Consider the following 18,235-nt stretch of genomic DNA (forward strand, 5'->3'; position numbering starts at 1 on the left):
GGAGGGAGCATCTCCCTATGATGGAGGTACTCTTACTTCAACATTTCCAACATCAAAAGATCTTTGCAGCAGATCCATTGATGATCAGGGATTTGGGAATGGGAGGATTGGTTAGGTAGAAACTGCTCCATTGGATGGTGTGTGGATGATGCTGAGCCAAGACAGGCAGCGAGGGTGTCTAAAGTTTTCTGGAGAGCTGGGTTGCCTGAAGGCCTTCCCATTACTGACAAAATCTAGGAATTGAAGTTAACAGACAATTGACAATCTACCACTTCTAGCCAGAAAACCCTGCCACCTATCCCCTCATGTAGCTATAAAGCCTGGGAGGGGAGCCAAACAGCCAGCAAATTAGCTGGCGATGCTAATTTTAACAACCCCCTTGCCTCTGTACCCAGACCCAGAAGAAGGTCATTTGACAGGATCTCACAAGGAAGACATACAGGGCTACAGAGCTACAAATTCAGAGAAATTCCGCTAGGTTGTGCCAAACCACCTCCCCTCGACCATCTTGTACCCCCTATGCAGAGAATTGACCTTTGAGAAATGGGGGAGTTTGGATGAAATGTGAACATTTCTAAGCTGACCCCAACTCTCCTGCTTCTATTTAAATGGAGTTGGGGTGGATGGTTAGGAGATTAAACCATTAGAGGAAAGGGCTGGCCAACTAAATGATTTTAGTAATGAGACGACACATGACGACACATCTCCTATTTAACTATCATTCCATACTTAATCCTGACCAGTCAGATTTCCCTGGTCTAGTTGAAGCTACACATCTATATAGAAGTGCTAACTGCTTTAAGAATAGTAACGATTATGAATAAAAAGCAGCAGGAGTGCTTCCTCCCTGCCCAACCAGCTTATTGCAACACCGGCTACTTCATATCCTCTCCCCTGGGATCTAGAGCACCTCACACACACACACTATTCCCACCACACAAGACATACTATACATACACACACACACACAATACACAAGCACACACTATACATGCACACACACTATACACAAGCACACACTATACATGCACAGACACACAGAGTATTTCCACCACACACACACATGCATACATGGGCACACACACTACACAGATGTACACACACACACACACACCTTACCTCCTCTGGGGTTATGGCATCCACTGGAACATTGTTCACCCTACAGTCAATCACATTGTCTTCTGGATGGAACGCCAGTTCATAAAGGAAGATTAAAATTGTTCTATTAAAACAAAATACTTCAAAAAACAAAACTGTTCACCTCTCTCAAAATTCCACCTTTACACCCACCCACCTCCCATCCATTCAGGTGCAGAGTTATTATCTTTTACTTTCTTTGGAATGAAATAGCTAGGCTAATGGCGACCATATCAATTGTCATTAAAAAATCTGCTTCACAGTGTCTTCCTTTAGGGAAGGAAATCTGCCATCCTTGTCTGCTTTGGCCTACAAGTGACTCCAGATACACAGCGATGTGGTTGACTCTTAACTGCAATAAATACTGTCCTAGCCAGCAATGTTTACATGCCATAAATCAATAAATAAAACTTCCTTTCTGTTTGCAGATGGATAATCTTGTCTTCAAATTAGGTCAACCTGCAAAGTGGTCAGCGTCTCTTCAGCAAATGAGATTGTTTTCCTATTATTTATTGCCTTTTCCCGCAGGAGTGAAAGGAAATCTTAATATCAAGGTTGTCTCTAAACCACATGATTTAACTGTCCCTAATCTAAAGAAGCCTATAAACTTCATAAATGTAGATGCTTTTGGTTGAGATTGTTTGCTGTGTTGTCCCTTGTAAATAATTATTAAGACTCTTGGGAGGAAGATTGACCTAAGGGAGCTTGAGTCCTATCTGCATATGCAGTAGGGTCTTGCAACCTCCTGGAGGTTTGTACTGTGTTACCAACTAATCCCAATACAGCTCAGACATACTCTTGAGAAGGGAGCCTATGTGAAAGTCCCCAGAATGCACTTTACCCTATCAACTGGTGTGATGCCCGAATGCAAATTTGGATCATGCAGCTTTAGTCAAAGAGTAGATGAGCTGTGTGCAAGTGTCATTTAAAGGTCCTGGCACCTCACTTGCAGTAAGAGTAAATTTGAAAAGCTCCTTCTGTAGGAACATTTTCGGTGATGTTGCAGTGATTTCCTAGATTGGCCAGAGTGTTGCACAGCCTCACAGGCCTGGGAAGGTTAAGTGACCTATCCATGCAACAGCTGCAGTGCCTCTGGGTCTGCAGCACAGCAGGGAGATGGGCAAAGGCTCCAGATAGGACATTGCTAACTTTGAGTCAGCCTTCCCTTTCTGCTTGTCAATGATATCAGGCTCTATGGCAACCCAGCCATTGCATCCAGCATCTCAGTGTGCACCCACTATCAGCATCCTTCTATACAACATCCTTATAAGATCCTGACGTTAGCCATCACCTTCCATTGATCATCCTTTAAATATCATTTGGCTCATGACTCACCAGATGTTGATCCCAAGTCTACACTAGCCACCAAGGTTTGAGCAGCAGTAGCACCTGAGCTGGTGACTATGAGTACCAGATCAAGTGATGGGACCTCTTACTTAGTGTTGTGCTGTGCTATTGTTCTCCCTCTTCCTTCTTGGGTGACTGTGGCTGAAAAAGCAGCAGGTTTGCTCTGCTGTATCTGCATCTTTGTACAATGCTGTTTAAGTTGATAGTGTTCACAGCCTTTTGCGTGTCACGGCAGAAGCATAGGTAATCTTTCCTGTCTTCCACATTCTGCAGGAGTTCCTCAGTCATATATAATGGGCATACTAATGTTGCTACCAGTCCCACTTGCCATTCAATTGAATTGCACAGATTCCACTGAGTATATTCTCCTTGAAATATTTAAACAATAATAAATTCTCTGTTTATTCGGCAGGAGTAATCCAGAATATTGAATATTAAAATTCAGGTTTACAGATTACCATTAGAATAAAAGAAAGCATCCTTTCACATTTTCTTGATAATTCCCAATCTGTAATATCCTTTTATACAATTATGAGCAGCACTGCAATTTCCTCTGCTGTTCTGTTGTCATCCGCAGTACATGCATATTAAACTTCCACTATATAATAATTAATGCCAACATGATCTTGTTTATGCTGTTCCCTAATGCTTCCCTCAGGTGGAGCTCACTTCTGATATGCTATCCATATGTTACACTGATTTTCCTGGGCCACAGAAAAGCCTGTTCTATTCTGTTTCTGATGCTGAGGATTTCTGATAGTTTGAACAGAAATTTGTTTCTCACAATTTAAGATCCCAGGGCAACAAAACAACTGTAAGCCTACTGATTGGTTTAGTGAAACCATAGTGCTATTATTCTCTGAAATCTTTAGTAAAACCAAAACACAATTTTCAACACAAAGTGTTTATTCAGTATGAAGAGAAAGTTGACTAGAAATACCTAACACGCAGATTCAGGTTAATTCACTGATCTCACAGCTGCTTTGTATATGGCTCTTTTTTAGTCTCTAATTGAGTGCCAGTGTTAGGCTGACACCATAAACAATCTTCATTTATTTACTAAGCATCAACATCCAGACATAACTCCCACACACAATACATTTGTTCTGATAGTTGATATTATGCTTTAATGTAGATGCCTCCTCCCATAATATATATGATGTTGGACAGAGAATTGAAAATGCTACATTTACAAAAATAATAAACTTCCCACACTAATTTACTTAACTCTTTCACAGAGTACGATTGCACCCTACAACGGTATCTGAAACTTAACAACTCCATCAATTAAACATGTATCATGGTGTGTGCGTAGATTCTGTGCTTAAATCTCTGGAATGGAATTTTAAAGTTTGACCTTCTGACTCAGAGGCAAGGCTGCTATCATTGAACCAAGGCAGACACAACAATTACAAAGAGGTTGCATTGTCATGTGAGCTATACTCCAGGAATTCGGAATATAATAACAAGGGGTTTCTGTACAATCCTTGAATCTTGGCACATTTACCTCGATCTTATTCAATAGTTTGTAGAAAATGGGAGGCCTGTTTTCAATGCAGGCATTAATTATGAACCCAATAATAACTCTAATGTAATATCACAAATATATAACATAGAACTGACAAGCAGTTGAACCTGATGACATCAATTAAGTTAAAGGGTCTTTGTTATAGAAATTACAACACAGAAACAATTTAAAATCACACACCACCAGGTTATATTCCAACAAATTTATTTGGAAATACAAGTTTGCAGAGCGCTGCTCATTGTATTTCCAAGTAAACCTGTTGGACTATAACCTGAAAATGTGTTGCTGGAAAAGCGCAACAGGTCAGGCAGCATCCAGGGAACAGGAGAATCGACGTTTCGGACATAAGCCCTTCTTGCCCGAAACGTCGATTCTCCTGTTCCCTGGATGCTGCCTGACCTGCTGCGCTTTTCCAGCAACACATTTTCAGCTCTGATCTCCAGCATCTGCAGACCTCACTTTCTCCTGGACTATAACCTGGTCTTGTGTGAGTTTTGACTTTGTCCACCCCAGTCCAACATCAGCACCTCCACCTCATAACATGGAAACAGGCATCTTTACCCAAATAGTTGTGCTAGCATTGAGTCCACATGAAAAGCAATCCCATTTGCCTGGTCTGATCTCCTATGCGGAATTCCTCTTCATTCTGCCCTGTAGTGAATGTTGTTAACCTCAGTTTCTGAGTCTAGTAATATTTCATGCCCTCACAATTCTCTGCACACTCTACATTGGTTTTAATTAAGGCTTTATCGAAATACACCATTGTATCTTGATTTAACATCAACTTGTTACTGATCAAATTTAGCATCAGCTGTGAATGGAGAAGGCGGTAAGTATCTGTGTGTGTATTTTCTATGCAACCCTTGAAACACCATTGATGCCACATGTGGCAGAGTCTGCAAGTTGCATGTAAAATTTATCAGCTACCTGATAATTTATTAAAAGTAAGCCATCCTCAATCTTGTCAGACTGCCTAAGGTAAAGAAAATACATATTCTCAAACATTTATGTGTACACTACTTGGAGGCAGGGCCTTGGCTTATTATCTACTGATGCTTCAGACTGAGCTGTTTACTTAGCCATTTTTGTCAGTGGTAGTTTTCCATTACCTTTGCTTTTCGGGGGAACTGCCAGCAGACTAGTCCTTGGGCCAGCCATTCTGATACTAGAACTGCAAGCATGCAACTTTGAGGGTGATGAAGAGCCTTTGACCTGCTCTTTATCCCCCTCAACCCTCCTTCCATCACTCTAGCAGTACACTCTGTGATTCGTGAGCACCCCCACATTGCACTTGATCAATCATCTTTCAGCCTGGAGTTGTAACCCATCATCCTGGATGTTCTCCCACATTGACCGAACAAACATCATCCTCAGCCTTTTCTCTCTCACGCTCACCTCCTCTTATTTACCCTTGAGTCTCCCAAGTTCATTGTTAACATATCCTCATTCACCCTTGATGCCTCTTCAATCAGGCTTGAATCTCTGTCAATAGACATTGATCTTCCCTATGTCCCTAATAACCTTTCTCAGGCCATTTTCTCTTAGAGAGCTGCAACTCTCCCTTCTACAGCCATCCCTGGTCCAACCTCCTTGGACAGCCATTATCTGAGCTCGAAGCATTAATGCAGCCACTTCACAATAAAAGAAATGCAGCTCTGATTCACTTTAAAGCTATCAGGAAGACTACCTCACTAGCTGCATACCAATTCTGATCAGTTGTGAATCTGAACATGAGTTTCTTACTTGCTGCTGACTTCATTGTTAAATACATGTTAATCTGGTGACTGTGTGTTTGAATGAGTATGAATGACATGGTAAGACATTAAAAATAGATTTCCACCACTTATCATCAGGGACTACAATCTGCCTTTATTCCACGGCCAATTTGATTCCCAACATTTCTCCCACTGTCATGAAGCTGACATTTTGCCTCCTGCATAACTAAGTGCCATTCTCCCCAGTCTTCCCATCCCCCACGCAATTATCTACTCCTGGGAACGTCACTACATCCCACCACATGTTTCAGGCCCTTATAATTTCTTGGTTTACATTAAAGGCAAAAGTTGAGTGAAAATCAAGAGGTGCTCCACATTACTTGTGCTGAAACTTTTTAACAGAATATCGTGTTGATGTATTATGTGTAACAAAGCTGATAATAGAAAACAGGTGCACAGAAGAAATGTTGGCTGTCTTGCAAGTCATTTTATATTTCCATACTAATCTGAAAAATTGCAATTAATCATTTTTCTGATGTCTCTCAGCAAAAATGCAAGTGTTGTGGGCATTGTACCTAAATTTTGGTATCTGCAGATTCATGATTCTCCACTGTTATCAGAAAAAGTTTAAAAAGCAGTCCATAACGTAGCTATGTCATGAGAACATACCAGATGGCTAAAGGCTTATTAACCATTTTTAACATCCTAATTGGGTAACACCCTGGTGTTCTTTTGATGGAATCAACTTAATGAAACACAATAATTAAGGAATCCAAGCCTGTATTCACCTCAAATTGCAAAAGTTGCGTCATTCATCCAAACCTTATTCACTTTCCAACAGCAGAGCAATTGATTTCACACTTCACCTGTAGGAAATTTACTATTTAAGATTAAGGTGATTAAATTTTTACAGAAGCTTTCAAAGCAAAATACGTGTAACAAATCAGCAAACAGTGAAATTCACAGCTGACCTTGGAGGAACGTGTGTGGAAGAGCTCACAGCACAGGAGCAGATAAGTGCAAGGTTTTTCAGTGTAACCTTGCTGTCTTTTTTAAATCATAGGTGCGTTCCTTTTAGTTATGTGTTCTATTGAGATATGTCCCTTGATTAAAATTTCAAAATATAAAACATAGGCACTAAGTTAGCGTGGAGCAGTATTTTTTAAAGCAGTGTGCTATTTTCTGTAGATTGTTAAGGAGCAAAGATGGCCTTTAGTAGAATGATGTACTCTTCTTGTCAGATGTGGGAGTTTAGGGAGAGTTTTCATGTTGCTGATGATTATGTTTGCAGGAAGTGCCTTTGGTTGTGAATCCTACCAGATCGCATGGATTGGTTGGAGTAGCAGTTAGAAGCAATAAGGAATTAGGGGCTGTGATGGATGGCAGTTATAGGAAGGGAGAAAAGCTGCAGATACAGTCAGGTAAATAGGTTACCACCAGCATAAGTAGGAGAGAGAGGCAGGTAGTACAGGAGTCTCCTGTGGCTTTCCCCATCTCAAACAAGTGTGCTGTTTTGGAAAATGTAGGGGTGATGGACTCTCAAGGGAATGTAGCATGAACAGCCAAGTTTCTGGTACCAAGAATGGCTCTAATGTAACAAGGGGTACGTCAAGTTCTAAGCGATTGATTGTGATATGGGACTGTCTAGTCAGAGGCACAGACAGACGTTTCTGCAGCTGGCAGCAAGAAACCGGAATGGTGTGTTGCATTCCTGGTGCCAGGATCAAGGATATCTCAGAGAGAGTGCAGAATGTTCTCAAAGAGGAGAGGGACCAGAAGGAGGTCATTGTAGACATTGGGAGAAAGTGAGGACTGCAGATGCTGGAGATCAGAGCTGAAAATGTGTTGCTGGAAAAGAGCAGCAGGTCAGGCAGCATCCAAGGAGCAGGAGAATCGACGTTTCAGGCATAAGCCCTTCTTCAGGAATGAGGAAAGTGTATCCAGCAGGCTAAGATAAAAGGTAGGAAGGAGGGACTTGGGGGAGGGGCTTTGGAAATACCTAAGTCCCTCCTCCCTACCTTTTATCTTAGCCTGCTGGACACACTTTCCTCATTGTAGACATTGGAACTAACAACATAGGAAGGGAAAAGGATGAGATTCTGAAGGGAGAATATAGAAAGTTAGTCAGGTATTTAAAAAGGAGGTCCTGGAGGTAAACATATTGGATTACACCGGGTGCTATGAGCTAGTGAGGGTAGAAGTAGGAGGATAGTGCTATGAGCTAGTGAGGGTAGAAGTAGGAGGATAGAGCAGATGAATGCATGGCTGAGAAGCTGAGTATGGGAGAAGGATTCACATTTTTGGATCATTGGAATCTCTTCTGGGGTAGAAGAGACCTGTACAAGAAGGACAGATTGCACCTGAATTGGAAGGGGACTAATATACGGGCAGGGAGATTTGCTCGAGCTACTTGGGAGGATTTAAGCTCATATGTGGAGGGGTGGGACCCAGGGAGATAGTGAGGGAAGAGATCAGTCTGAGACTGGTGCAGTTGGGAAAAGGAGCAAGTCAAACAGTCAAGGTAAGCAGGAACAAAGCAGAGAACAAGGTGAATTAAACTGCATTTATTTCCATTTAAGAGGCCTAACAGGGAAGGCAGATGGTTAGGAACAGGGCATGGGACTGGGATATCATAGCAATTACAGAGACGTGGCTCAGGGATGAACAGGACTGCCAGCTTAATGTTCCAGGGTACAAATGCAAGAGGAAGGATAGAAAGGAGGGCAAGAAAGGAGGGGAATTGGCATTTTTGATAAGGAATAGCATTACAGCTGTATTCAGAGAGGATATTCTTGGGAATATGTCCAGGGAAGTTATTTGGGTGGAACTGAGAAATGAGAAAGGAATGATCACTTTATTGGGATTGTCCATCCAATAAGTCAGTGGGAAATTGAGAAACAAATTTGCAAGAATATATCAGTTATCTGTAAGTATATTAAGATGGTTATGGTAGGGGATTTTAACTTTCCAGAAATAGACCGGAACTGCCATAGTGTTAAGGGTTTAGATGGAGAGGAATTTCTTATGTGTGTACAAGAAAATTTTCTGATTCAGTATATGGATGTACCTACTAGACAATTTGCAAACCTGACCTACTCTTTGGAAGTAAGGCAGGGCAGGTGACTGAGGTGTTAGTGGGGGAGCACTTTGGGGCCAGCGACCATAATTCTATTTATTTTAAAATGTGATAGAAAAGAATAGCCAGGATCTAAAAGTTAAAGTTCTAAATTGGAGGAAGGCTAATTTTGACAGTATTAGACAAGAACTTTCAAAAGTTGATTAGGTGCAGATGTTTGCAGCTCAAGGGATGGTTGGAAAATAGGAAGCCTTCAAAAATGAGATAACGAGAGTCCAGAGACAGTATGTTCCTTTTTGGGTGAAAGGCAAGGCTGGTAGGTGTAGGGAATGCTGGATGACGAGAGAAATTGAGGTTTTGGTTAAGAAAAAGAAGGAAGCATATTTCAGGTGTAGACAGCAGAGATTGAGTGAATCCTCAGAAGAGTATAAAGAGTATACTTAAGAGGGAAATCAGGAGGGCAAAAAAAGGGGACATGAGATAGTTTTGGCAAGTAAGGTTAAGTAGAATCCAAAGGGATTTTATAAATTAAGGACAAAAGGATAACTAGGGAGCGATTAGGACCCCTCAAAGATCACCTCCAAACAGGACATCTCCAAACAGACCCCAGCACCAAGGATATATTTCCCTCCCCTCCCCTATCAGCTTTCCGTAGAGACCACTCCCTCCGCGACTCCCTTGTCAGATCCACACCCCCCACCGACCCAACCTCCACTCCCGGCACCTTCCCTTGCAACCGCAGGAGGTTTAAAAAGTGATAGAAAAGAATAGCCAGGATCTAAAAGTTAAAGTTCTAAATTGGAGGAAGGCTAATTTTGACAGTATTAGACAAGAACTTTCAAAAGTTGATTAGGTGCAGATGTTTGCAGCTCAAGGGATGGTTGGAAAATAGGAAGCCTTCAAAAATGAGATAACGAGAGTCCAGAGACAGTATGTTCCTTTTTGGGTGAAAGGCAAGGCTGGTAGGTGTAGGGAATGCTGGATGACGAGAGAAATTGAGGTTTTGGTTAAGAAAAAGAAGGAAGCATATGTCAGGTGTAGACAGCAGAGATTGAGTGAATCCTTAGAAGAGTATAAAGAGTATACTTAAGAGGGAAATCAGGAGGGCAAAAAAAGGGGACATGAGATAGTTTTGGCAAGCAAGGTTAAGGAGAATCCAAAGGGATTTTATAAATTAAGGACAAAAGGATAACTAGGGAGCGATTAGGACCCCTCAAAGATCAGCAAAGCAGCCTATATGTGGAACCACAGGAGATGAGGGAGATACTAAATGAGCATTTTGCATCAGTGTTTACTTTGGAAAAGGACATAGAAGAAGCATAAATAGATCATAACATCTTGAAAAATGTCCATATCACAGAGGAGGTGGTCCTGGATGTCTTAAAACATATAAAGGTGGATAAATCCACAGAAGCTGATCAGGTGTACCCTAGAATCCTGTGGGAAACTAAGGTAGTGATTGCTGGGCCCCTTGCTGAGATTTTTGGATCATCGATAGTCACAAGTGAGATGCCAAAACACTGGAGGTTGGCGAACGTGGTGCCACTATTTAGGAAAGGTGGTAAGGAAAAGCCATCAGTGTTGGACATTTTGTTGGAGGATTTACATGTATTTGGAAAGGTAAGGACTGATTAGGGATAGCCAACATGACCTTGTGCATGGGAAATCATGTCTCACTACTTTGATTGAGTTTTGTGAAGAAGTAACAAAGAGGATTGATGAAGGTAGAACAGTGTACGAGATCTATATGGACCTTCAGTAAGGGGTTCAACAAATTTCCTAATGGTAGTCTGTTTAGCAAGGTTAGATCACATGGAATACAGCCATTTGGATACAGAACTGGCTCAAAGATAGAAGACAGGAGGTGGTTGTGTAGGGTTGCTTTTCAGACTGGAGGCCTGTGACCAATGGAGTGCCTCAAGGATCGGTGCTGGGTCCACTACTTTTCATCATTTATATAAATGATTTGGATGTGAACAGAGGAGGTTTAGTTAGTAAGTTTGCAGATGACACCAAAATTTTAGATGTAGTGGACAGTGAAGAAGGTTTCCTCAGAGTACAACAGGATCTTGATCAGGTGGGCCAATGGGCCAAGGAGTGGCAGATGGAGTTTAATTTAGATAAAGGTGAGGTGCTGCATTTTAGAAAGACAAATCAGAACAGGATTTATACACTTAATGGTAATGTACTGGGGAATGTTGCTGAACAAAGAGACCTCAGTGTGCAGGTCTGAAGGTGGAGTCACAGGTAGACAGAATAGTGAAGAAGGCATTTAGTATGATTTCCTTTAATGATCAGAGCACTGAGTATAGGGATTTGGAGGTCATTCTTGTGGCTGTACAGGACATTGGTTAGGCCACTTTTGGAATATTGTGTACAATTCTGGTCTCCCTCCTATAGGAAGGATGTTGCGAAACTTGAAAGGGTTCAGAAAAGATTTACAAGGATGTTGCCAGGGTTGGAGGGTTTAAGCTATAAGGAGAGGCTGAATAGCCTGGGGCTATTTTCCCTGGAGCATTGGAGTCTGAGAGGTGACCTTATAGAGGTTTATAAAATCATGAGGGTCATGGATGCGGTAAATAGACAAGGTCTTTTCCCTGGGGGGGGGGAGGGGGAAGAGTCCAGAACTAGAGGGCATAGGTTTAAGATGAGAGGGGAAAGATTTAAAAGGATATAAAGGGCAACTTTTTCATGTAGAGGGTAGTGTGTGTATGGAATGAGCTGCCAGAGGAAATGCAGGAGGCTGGTACAATTACAACATTTAAAAGGCATCTGGATAAGTAAATGAATAAGAAGAGTTGCAAGGGATATGGCCAAGTGCTGGCAAATGGGACTGGATTAACTTAGGGTATCCGGTCGGAATGGACGAATTGGATGGAAGGGTCTGTTTCTGTGCTGTACATCTCTATGATTCTAGGATAGTTATGCATTACCCATCTCAGTAATACTCTCACTTCATGTACTGCCTTAACTGTTTAACTTATTTTTCATATCTCACTGACTTTTTAAAGAAGTTGTCTGAAATAGCCATTCTAGAGCATGCCTTCATATTTTTCTAAAAATTTCCAAGACTTTATTATACAAAGGTTTCAATTATATGATTTAAAAAAAATATAATGACTCTTGCTTGAATAGACCGTGCTGAATTTGTTAAGGTCTACTCTTCATATTTTAAACCTTTCCTATTCTTTTCTGCAAGTAGAGTTCAGTGAAATGTAGTACCCCCAGCTGTGACACAGATTAGTGTACTCAACACTTCTATATTTAAACAAACAAAAATCCAAAGGATTGTGGTTGGTAATGGGAGTGGTTCCAAATAGAGAGAGAAAACAGTGAAAGTTGCTTTGTTTCTGAAGAATTAAAATTGGTCGACATATTGATCGATTCCTTTGTCCTTTTTTTTGCTTAGGGAAAATCCATGAAAAGGTTTAAAATGTTTTGTGAAATAGCAATTTTCGAGAAGATTTGTAGCTCAGGTTGATGTTTTGTATGTAAGTTAGCTTGCTGAGCTTGAAAGTTTGTTTTCAGACATTTCGTCACCATACTAGGTAACATCATCAGTGAGAGTCTCTGGTGAAGCACTGGTGGTGTGTCCCGCCTCTCTATTTATAGGTTTTGGTTTCTTAAGGTTGATGATGTCATTTCTGGTTCTTTTTTTCAAGGGAAGGTAGATAGTGTCTAAATCAATGTGTTTATTGATTGAGTTCTGGTTAGAATGCCATGCCATGTATCCTGGTGCTTTTTTTTAATTGTAAAACACACTACATCAGACAGACTAGCAGGAAACTTGCCAACAGGATACATGAACACTAACTAGCCACCAAAAGACATGACCAACTCTCACTAGTTTCTATACATACACACAAAGAAGGACACCACTTTGACTGGGACAACACACACTTCCTAGGACAGGTGAAACAGACATGCATGAGAATTCTTAGAGGCATGGCATTCTAACTATAACTCCATCAATAAATCTACCTTCCCTTAAAAAAAGAACCGGAAATGACATCACCCACCTTAAGAAACCAAAACCTATAAATAGAGAGGTGAGACTTACCACCAGCACTTCACCAGAGACTCTCACTGACCATGTTAACTTGTCATGGTGACAAAACATCTGAATACAAATCTTCAAGCTCAGCAAGCTAACTTGCATACTTATATTGTGAAATATTTCAAATTGTGTTTGATGTAAATAGTTTGGTTTGTTCTATTGTATCTTCATTCCATTTGTGTAAAACTTCTGTTTTATTGTTAAACTAAATCTGCAGCATTGCCTTCTTATGTTTCAGCAAAAGATCACCATGTTAAATTAAAATGTATAATCTTTCAAACTAGATTTCAGTCTGAAATCTGTTTTATCCACTAGTAAGATCAACTAGAATCTTAACAACTGGTCAAGGAGAGGACAAAGTCAAGGATTATTTTCTGTGTTAGAGTTCAAAAAAACACAATGTGCTGTACCTTAATACTAAATACTGCTGTACATGGTAATCATAGATATACCAGGCTCTGACTTACAGTTACATTCGCTAAGAGATAATCTTCTTAGTATGTTCATGTCCATATTGTAATAAGGTCTGATGCAGAGTTCCAGACTCTAGATTTCTATTGTGTGCTAACTCCATTCACATTGTGATTTTTATGCACCAGGGCCCAATGACCTTACATGACAATTATCAATACATAAATCATGCACATGCACAATTAGCCCAATCATGGTGATGCTATCCTGAGGGAGGGTCATATTAGACTTAATGTCAGTTCTTTATATTTTAAAGACTTTATATTCACTGTATAAATGGGATGAATTTGGCACCAGTAGTAATCACAACAATATATTGCCTGTAATGTAGTAAACATCCCAACAGATTTTGTACAGAGCTATCCACTTTCACCCTGCAGCTTATGAGGAAGTATTGGACACAATAACACAAAGTTTGATCAAAAAAGTCAGTTTTAAGGGAAATTTGGAAAAAAGAAAAATAAATGGCAAAGCAGAGAGTTTTGGAATGGATTTTCAGCATTTAAGCTCAGCCACCAGTTGTGGAATGAGTAATATCAATGGTTTTTGCCAGCAGTGCAAGGAGCAAAGCCTAGTCTAAGAAATCAGCTGGGTGAATCTTGTAGAGTTAATAGGTCATTCAGGTCATGTGTAAGTCTAATCACTAAACATTCACTGTTGTGTCCAATTCCTAGAGCTCACTTCCTTACAGTATTCACTGTGTGTATCCCTACATCCCTCAGACAGCAGTGATTCAAGCAGGTGACTGACAACAACCTTCTTAAGGACAGTTATGGATGGACAGTGAGCATTGTACTTTTTTTGGAGAACTCATGTCCCATGAACAATTAAAAAACAATTCTTTAATTTCGAGGCTAAGTTCGTCAATGTAGTTTTGATCAGCTATTATATAAGTTTTGACTTTTACATAAAGCTGCTAAAAATGTATATAATAAAAGATAATTCCAAATAACCTACAGCAGTCTATGGCTTTGATGACATTAAAACTCATTCCCCCTTCTTCTTGTCAAGCAGAAAGAGGGCAAAGAGAGGAATAAACACTTAAAAATACAATTTAAACATGCCCAATGCCATTTTAATTAATATATTTAAGTCAGACTCCTGCAGTGCAATTGGGAACTTGATTTAAATTTAACAGCTGCTGACTGCCTTTCCCTGGGTTTGGGCAGCTGGAAACAAAATGGAGATGAAAGCTGCCGGCTAGAAGAGGTAAGTGCTATTTTTATCACTCTCCCCTGATCTGAAGCCTGCGATCCCTTTCCAGTTACCAGAGACTGTGTTGAATGATACTTGGTTGCATTGTCCTCTCACGGTTTTTGCATCCAGCAGCCAGCTTGCCGTTTTATCTGGCTGCTGGGTGAATATGGAAGGGGAAAAAAATAAATGAAGACCTGCTGGAAAACTTAGCAGAACCTTGACATCCAAGACCTAGTCAGATTTCCCCCTAGCACTCTATCGCACCCGTCCCACCTCTATGGAAATATTGAGGTCCAGTTGTTCCTTCCAATTTTTAAAATCTATATGTACTGCTGTTATTTAAGTGATAATGATGCTCAGAAATCAACTAAGCAGACATTTATGCTATGCTTTTTGCTGCTGAACAAAGCCGGTAAATGTAGACTTCATTTTCAGCAGGAATTAGGTAAATAATAACATTGAAAATGTGCACAATATAGCTTATTCTCATCGGAAGATTTAATAGTACATTTTCAGTACAATAGAACTCTTTCCTGAAATGTGGGACACTGCATTTTGTCCAACTCTAGGTCTTAGCAGTGGCATCACTAGATTGTGTTCAAATTCATTCTGCCTCTGCAAAAGCAAGCAATATAACAAGGCCAACATTTCGCTCTCTTGTGACTAAGGCAGAGGCACTTTCCATGGACAGCGACAAAAATCTGCTGTATCTTTCGTCAAGTGAATTAGACTGTTTGGGGGAAGGGCAATTCTTTCCACCCTGACATGCAAGCTCATGTGTTTACCAGCAGGTGGCATTAGTCATGATCAGAACTGCAAACCTTGGCTGAATGTTTTCACTTTCAAAAGGGAATTGTAGGATCCTCATTATCACTATTGATGGAGTTTAGTATTATTTTAAAGACAGAAGCTTCTTGCTCTGAATGACACCAGCACAGTTGTGCTATTAACCACAAAGCTTAATTTTGCTTTTACAAACAACACTTCTTTAAATTTTAAAAGACACAAAGTGTCCAGCAGTTCAGTTAACTATGAAGTTTCCGTAGCATCAGTGAAATTACGCCCAAGCTAATGGGCTGACAGAAGATAAGTGGAATATTTTTCTCCAAACATAGTACTTAAGTGTCAAACATCTTCTGTCTAAAATTAGGGTATATCTTGTCACACCACTATTTAGGGATATCCTCAATTTGAACCTCACATTTTAACTTAAAAATTGAATGTACTTAAGCAAATAGTTTCAGTTTCTTTATTCAGTTTGCTCACTGAAAATGAATGCTTTTTCTGCATCCTTGAAGAGACTGACAACTACATATATTGATACAAAGTAGGAAGCTCCGAAAAATACAGTTAGGTGAATATCTTTAAAATGTTCTTCATTAAAATAGAGCATTTTCTTAGTTTGGCTTCAAATTTCCCACCTTCATATGTATTTAGGGGAAATATAACAGTATGTTGTGACAAAAAGCATTGTTAAGGTGATAATTAGCCTGTTGGATTTTTATGAAAAAGTAATCATGTGTCACTACATCACACATTCCTCAGCCTGCAGGACAGCCAACAACTTCTGAAATTCAGCAGGTATTTACATTCAGTAAGACTCTTAACTTAACAGGCCTCATTCCTAATGAAGGGCTCCTGCCCAAAACATCGATTTCCCTGCTCCTTGGATGCTGCCTGACCTGCTGTGGTTTTCCAGCACTACTCTAATTTTGACTCTAATCTCCAGCATCTGCAATACCCACTTTCGCATAATTGATTTCAACCTTACTGCGAATCCTCTTCCGAGGATGTCTACCTTGAAGAAGTTCTCCTCCTCTCTCTGCAGGCCTCATTTCTGACGAAGGGCTTTTGTCCAAAACAGCAATTTCCCTGCTCCTTGCATGCTGCCTGACCTGCTGTGCTTTTCCAACACTATTCTAATCGTGACTCTTAACTAATCTGTCAAGTTAAAATTAGAACCTGCTGAATATTTAAGTAAGGTTCATCTCTTTAAGTAAAGTTTAAACTTGATGTTTGTATGCCTGTCTAATGCGGTGCAGTTATGGCAAACCAAGGAAATCTCAGAGACTTACAGCACAGAAAGAATCCCTTTGACCCATCTGCAATGCGCTCTCCCTTTGAAAGGGGAATTATGTTTGATCCTACAGACCCCCCTTTTTTTTAGTCACCTTCGACATTTCTTATCACTGAATCATTACAGTGTGGAAGCAGGCCATTTGGCCCATCAAGTCCACAACAATCCTCCAAAGAGCATACCACCCAGACCCACATCCCTACCCAATCCCTCTAACCCTGCATTTTCCATTGCTAATCCACTTCGCCTGTACATCCTTGAACATCAGCATGACCAATCCACCTAACCTGCACATCTTTGGACTGTGGGAGGAAACTGGAGCATCTGGAAAAAAACCCACGCAGGCATAGGGAGAACGTGCAAACTACACTCAGACAGTCGCCTGAGAGTGGAATTGAACCTGGGTCTCTGGCACTGTGAGGCAGCCACGCTAACCACTGAGCCACCATCTCACTCCTATCATCAAGTACCAGACCAGTGCCCTTTTAAAATTAATATAAAATCCACTTCCACCACCTTTTGCAGTTGGAAATGCAGTCTGAGTGAAAATATTTCTCTTCATCATTCCTTAAGATTTTTGATCTAAGATTATATTAAATCTTTAACCTTGCCAGAGGGAATAGTCTTTTTTTCTATATTCATCTACTTGAAAACCTCTATTAGGTCATCTCTTCTCCCTCTTTGTTCCAAACAGAACTTTTCTAAACTCTCCAATATTTGTGTTCTGAAAAAACACTGCTTTATTTGTTTCAATAAAAGGCTTAACGTTATATTTTTAACTGATTTCAGTAATTGTATATAGAATTTAAAAGGAAGATTCTAGAAAAAGCCGATGGTTCCCCCAAGCAGCATTAATAGAGTTTGGTTGTCAGGCAGATAAGTAACATATAACAGGTATGAGCACCACTCTCTGGGCATGTCTAATATCGACCTTCCACGTCTGAGGATGTGGAGTGGTGAGAAGCATGGGTGGGTGAAGAGGGAGGAGTTGGGAGAGAGGCGGGGCAAGTGTGGGGTGGATGTTCTGGGGTATTTCTGGGGCAATCTTTACATCTCCACAGACCTCTAACCTCTCCACCCCACACCCCTCCACATGGTTGATCCCAAAGCAGGAATTTACAAGTTGAAAAAAATTGTTTCCTTTTCATCAATGCTGTGAGCCACTGACCATATCTGCTTTGTCTGTTCTTGTGGAAGCCAATCTCACAATTTCAGTGTGCATAGTAACCTTCATAAATTCAGTGGAGCAAGAACTCCATATGTGATGGCCCCACCCAAACATCTACCCCCTTGCTGTTAATTCCCTTGCAAACAGTAGGTAGAGGTTTTGCCCGTTAAAGGGAAAGTTCATTCCAACAAAACAGAAACGTGGTCAAACGAAATTGACACTGTTTTCAGTGGAGCTGCCACCTTACAGAATTAAGGGATGGAAGTAAGAACCTTAAAGTGTCTCTGGTTCAAAATATCAGCATTGTGTTATCACCTACTTTCTCTGTATTGCTACAAAGACATCGTTGCAATTTCAAAACTGCCTGGGAGACTCCAGACTGCTCCATGTTACTAGCAATAAGAAGATTTCTTTCAAATCGCTATGAATTATTGAGGAGTTAGATCCCAAAATTTTGCCTGG

At 40.5% G+C, this 18,235-nt stretch overlaps 1 protein-coding gene across 4 annotated transcripts in view; it reads left to right on the forward strand.

The window, feature by feature from the left end:
* Nucleotides 1–18,235, forward strand: part of fgd4a (FYVE, RhoGEF and PH domain containing 4a) — a 253,803-nt gene that overhangs the window by 106,752 nt on the left and 128,816 nt on the right. Inside the window, exon 1 of one of the 4 annotated variants that reach the window (XM_043709249.1) lies at nucleotides 14,515–14,540. The exons of 2 other annotated variants lie outside the window; for them this stretch is intronic. Coding sequence is in view for 1 of the 2 variants with exons in the window: in XM_043709243.1 (XP_043565178.1) it covers nucleotides 18,032–18,037 (6 nt within the window). In the remaining variant the exon portion in view is untranslated. Of the gene's footprint in view, nucleotides 1–14,514; nucleotides 14,541–18,016; nucleotides 18,038–18,235 lie in introns of those variants that run through there. One more of the 4 variants, XM_043709243.1, reaches the window with a different exon arrangement.

The sequence above is a fragment of the Chiloscyllium plagiosum genome, chromosome 19, assembly GCF_004010195.1.
Source record: "Chiloscyllium plagiosum isolate BGI_BamShark_2017 chromosome 19, ASM401019v2, whole genome shotgun sequence".
In the NCBI taxonomy this organism is placed as follows: Eukaryota; Metazoa; Chordata; class Chondrichthyes; order Orectolobiformes; family Hemiscylliidae; genus Chiloscyllium; species Chiloscyllium plagiosum.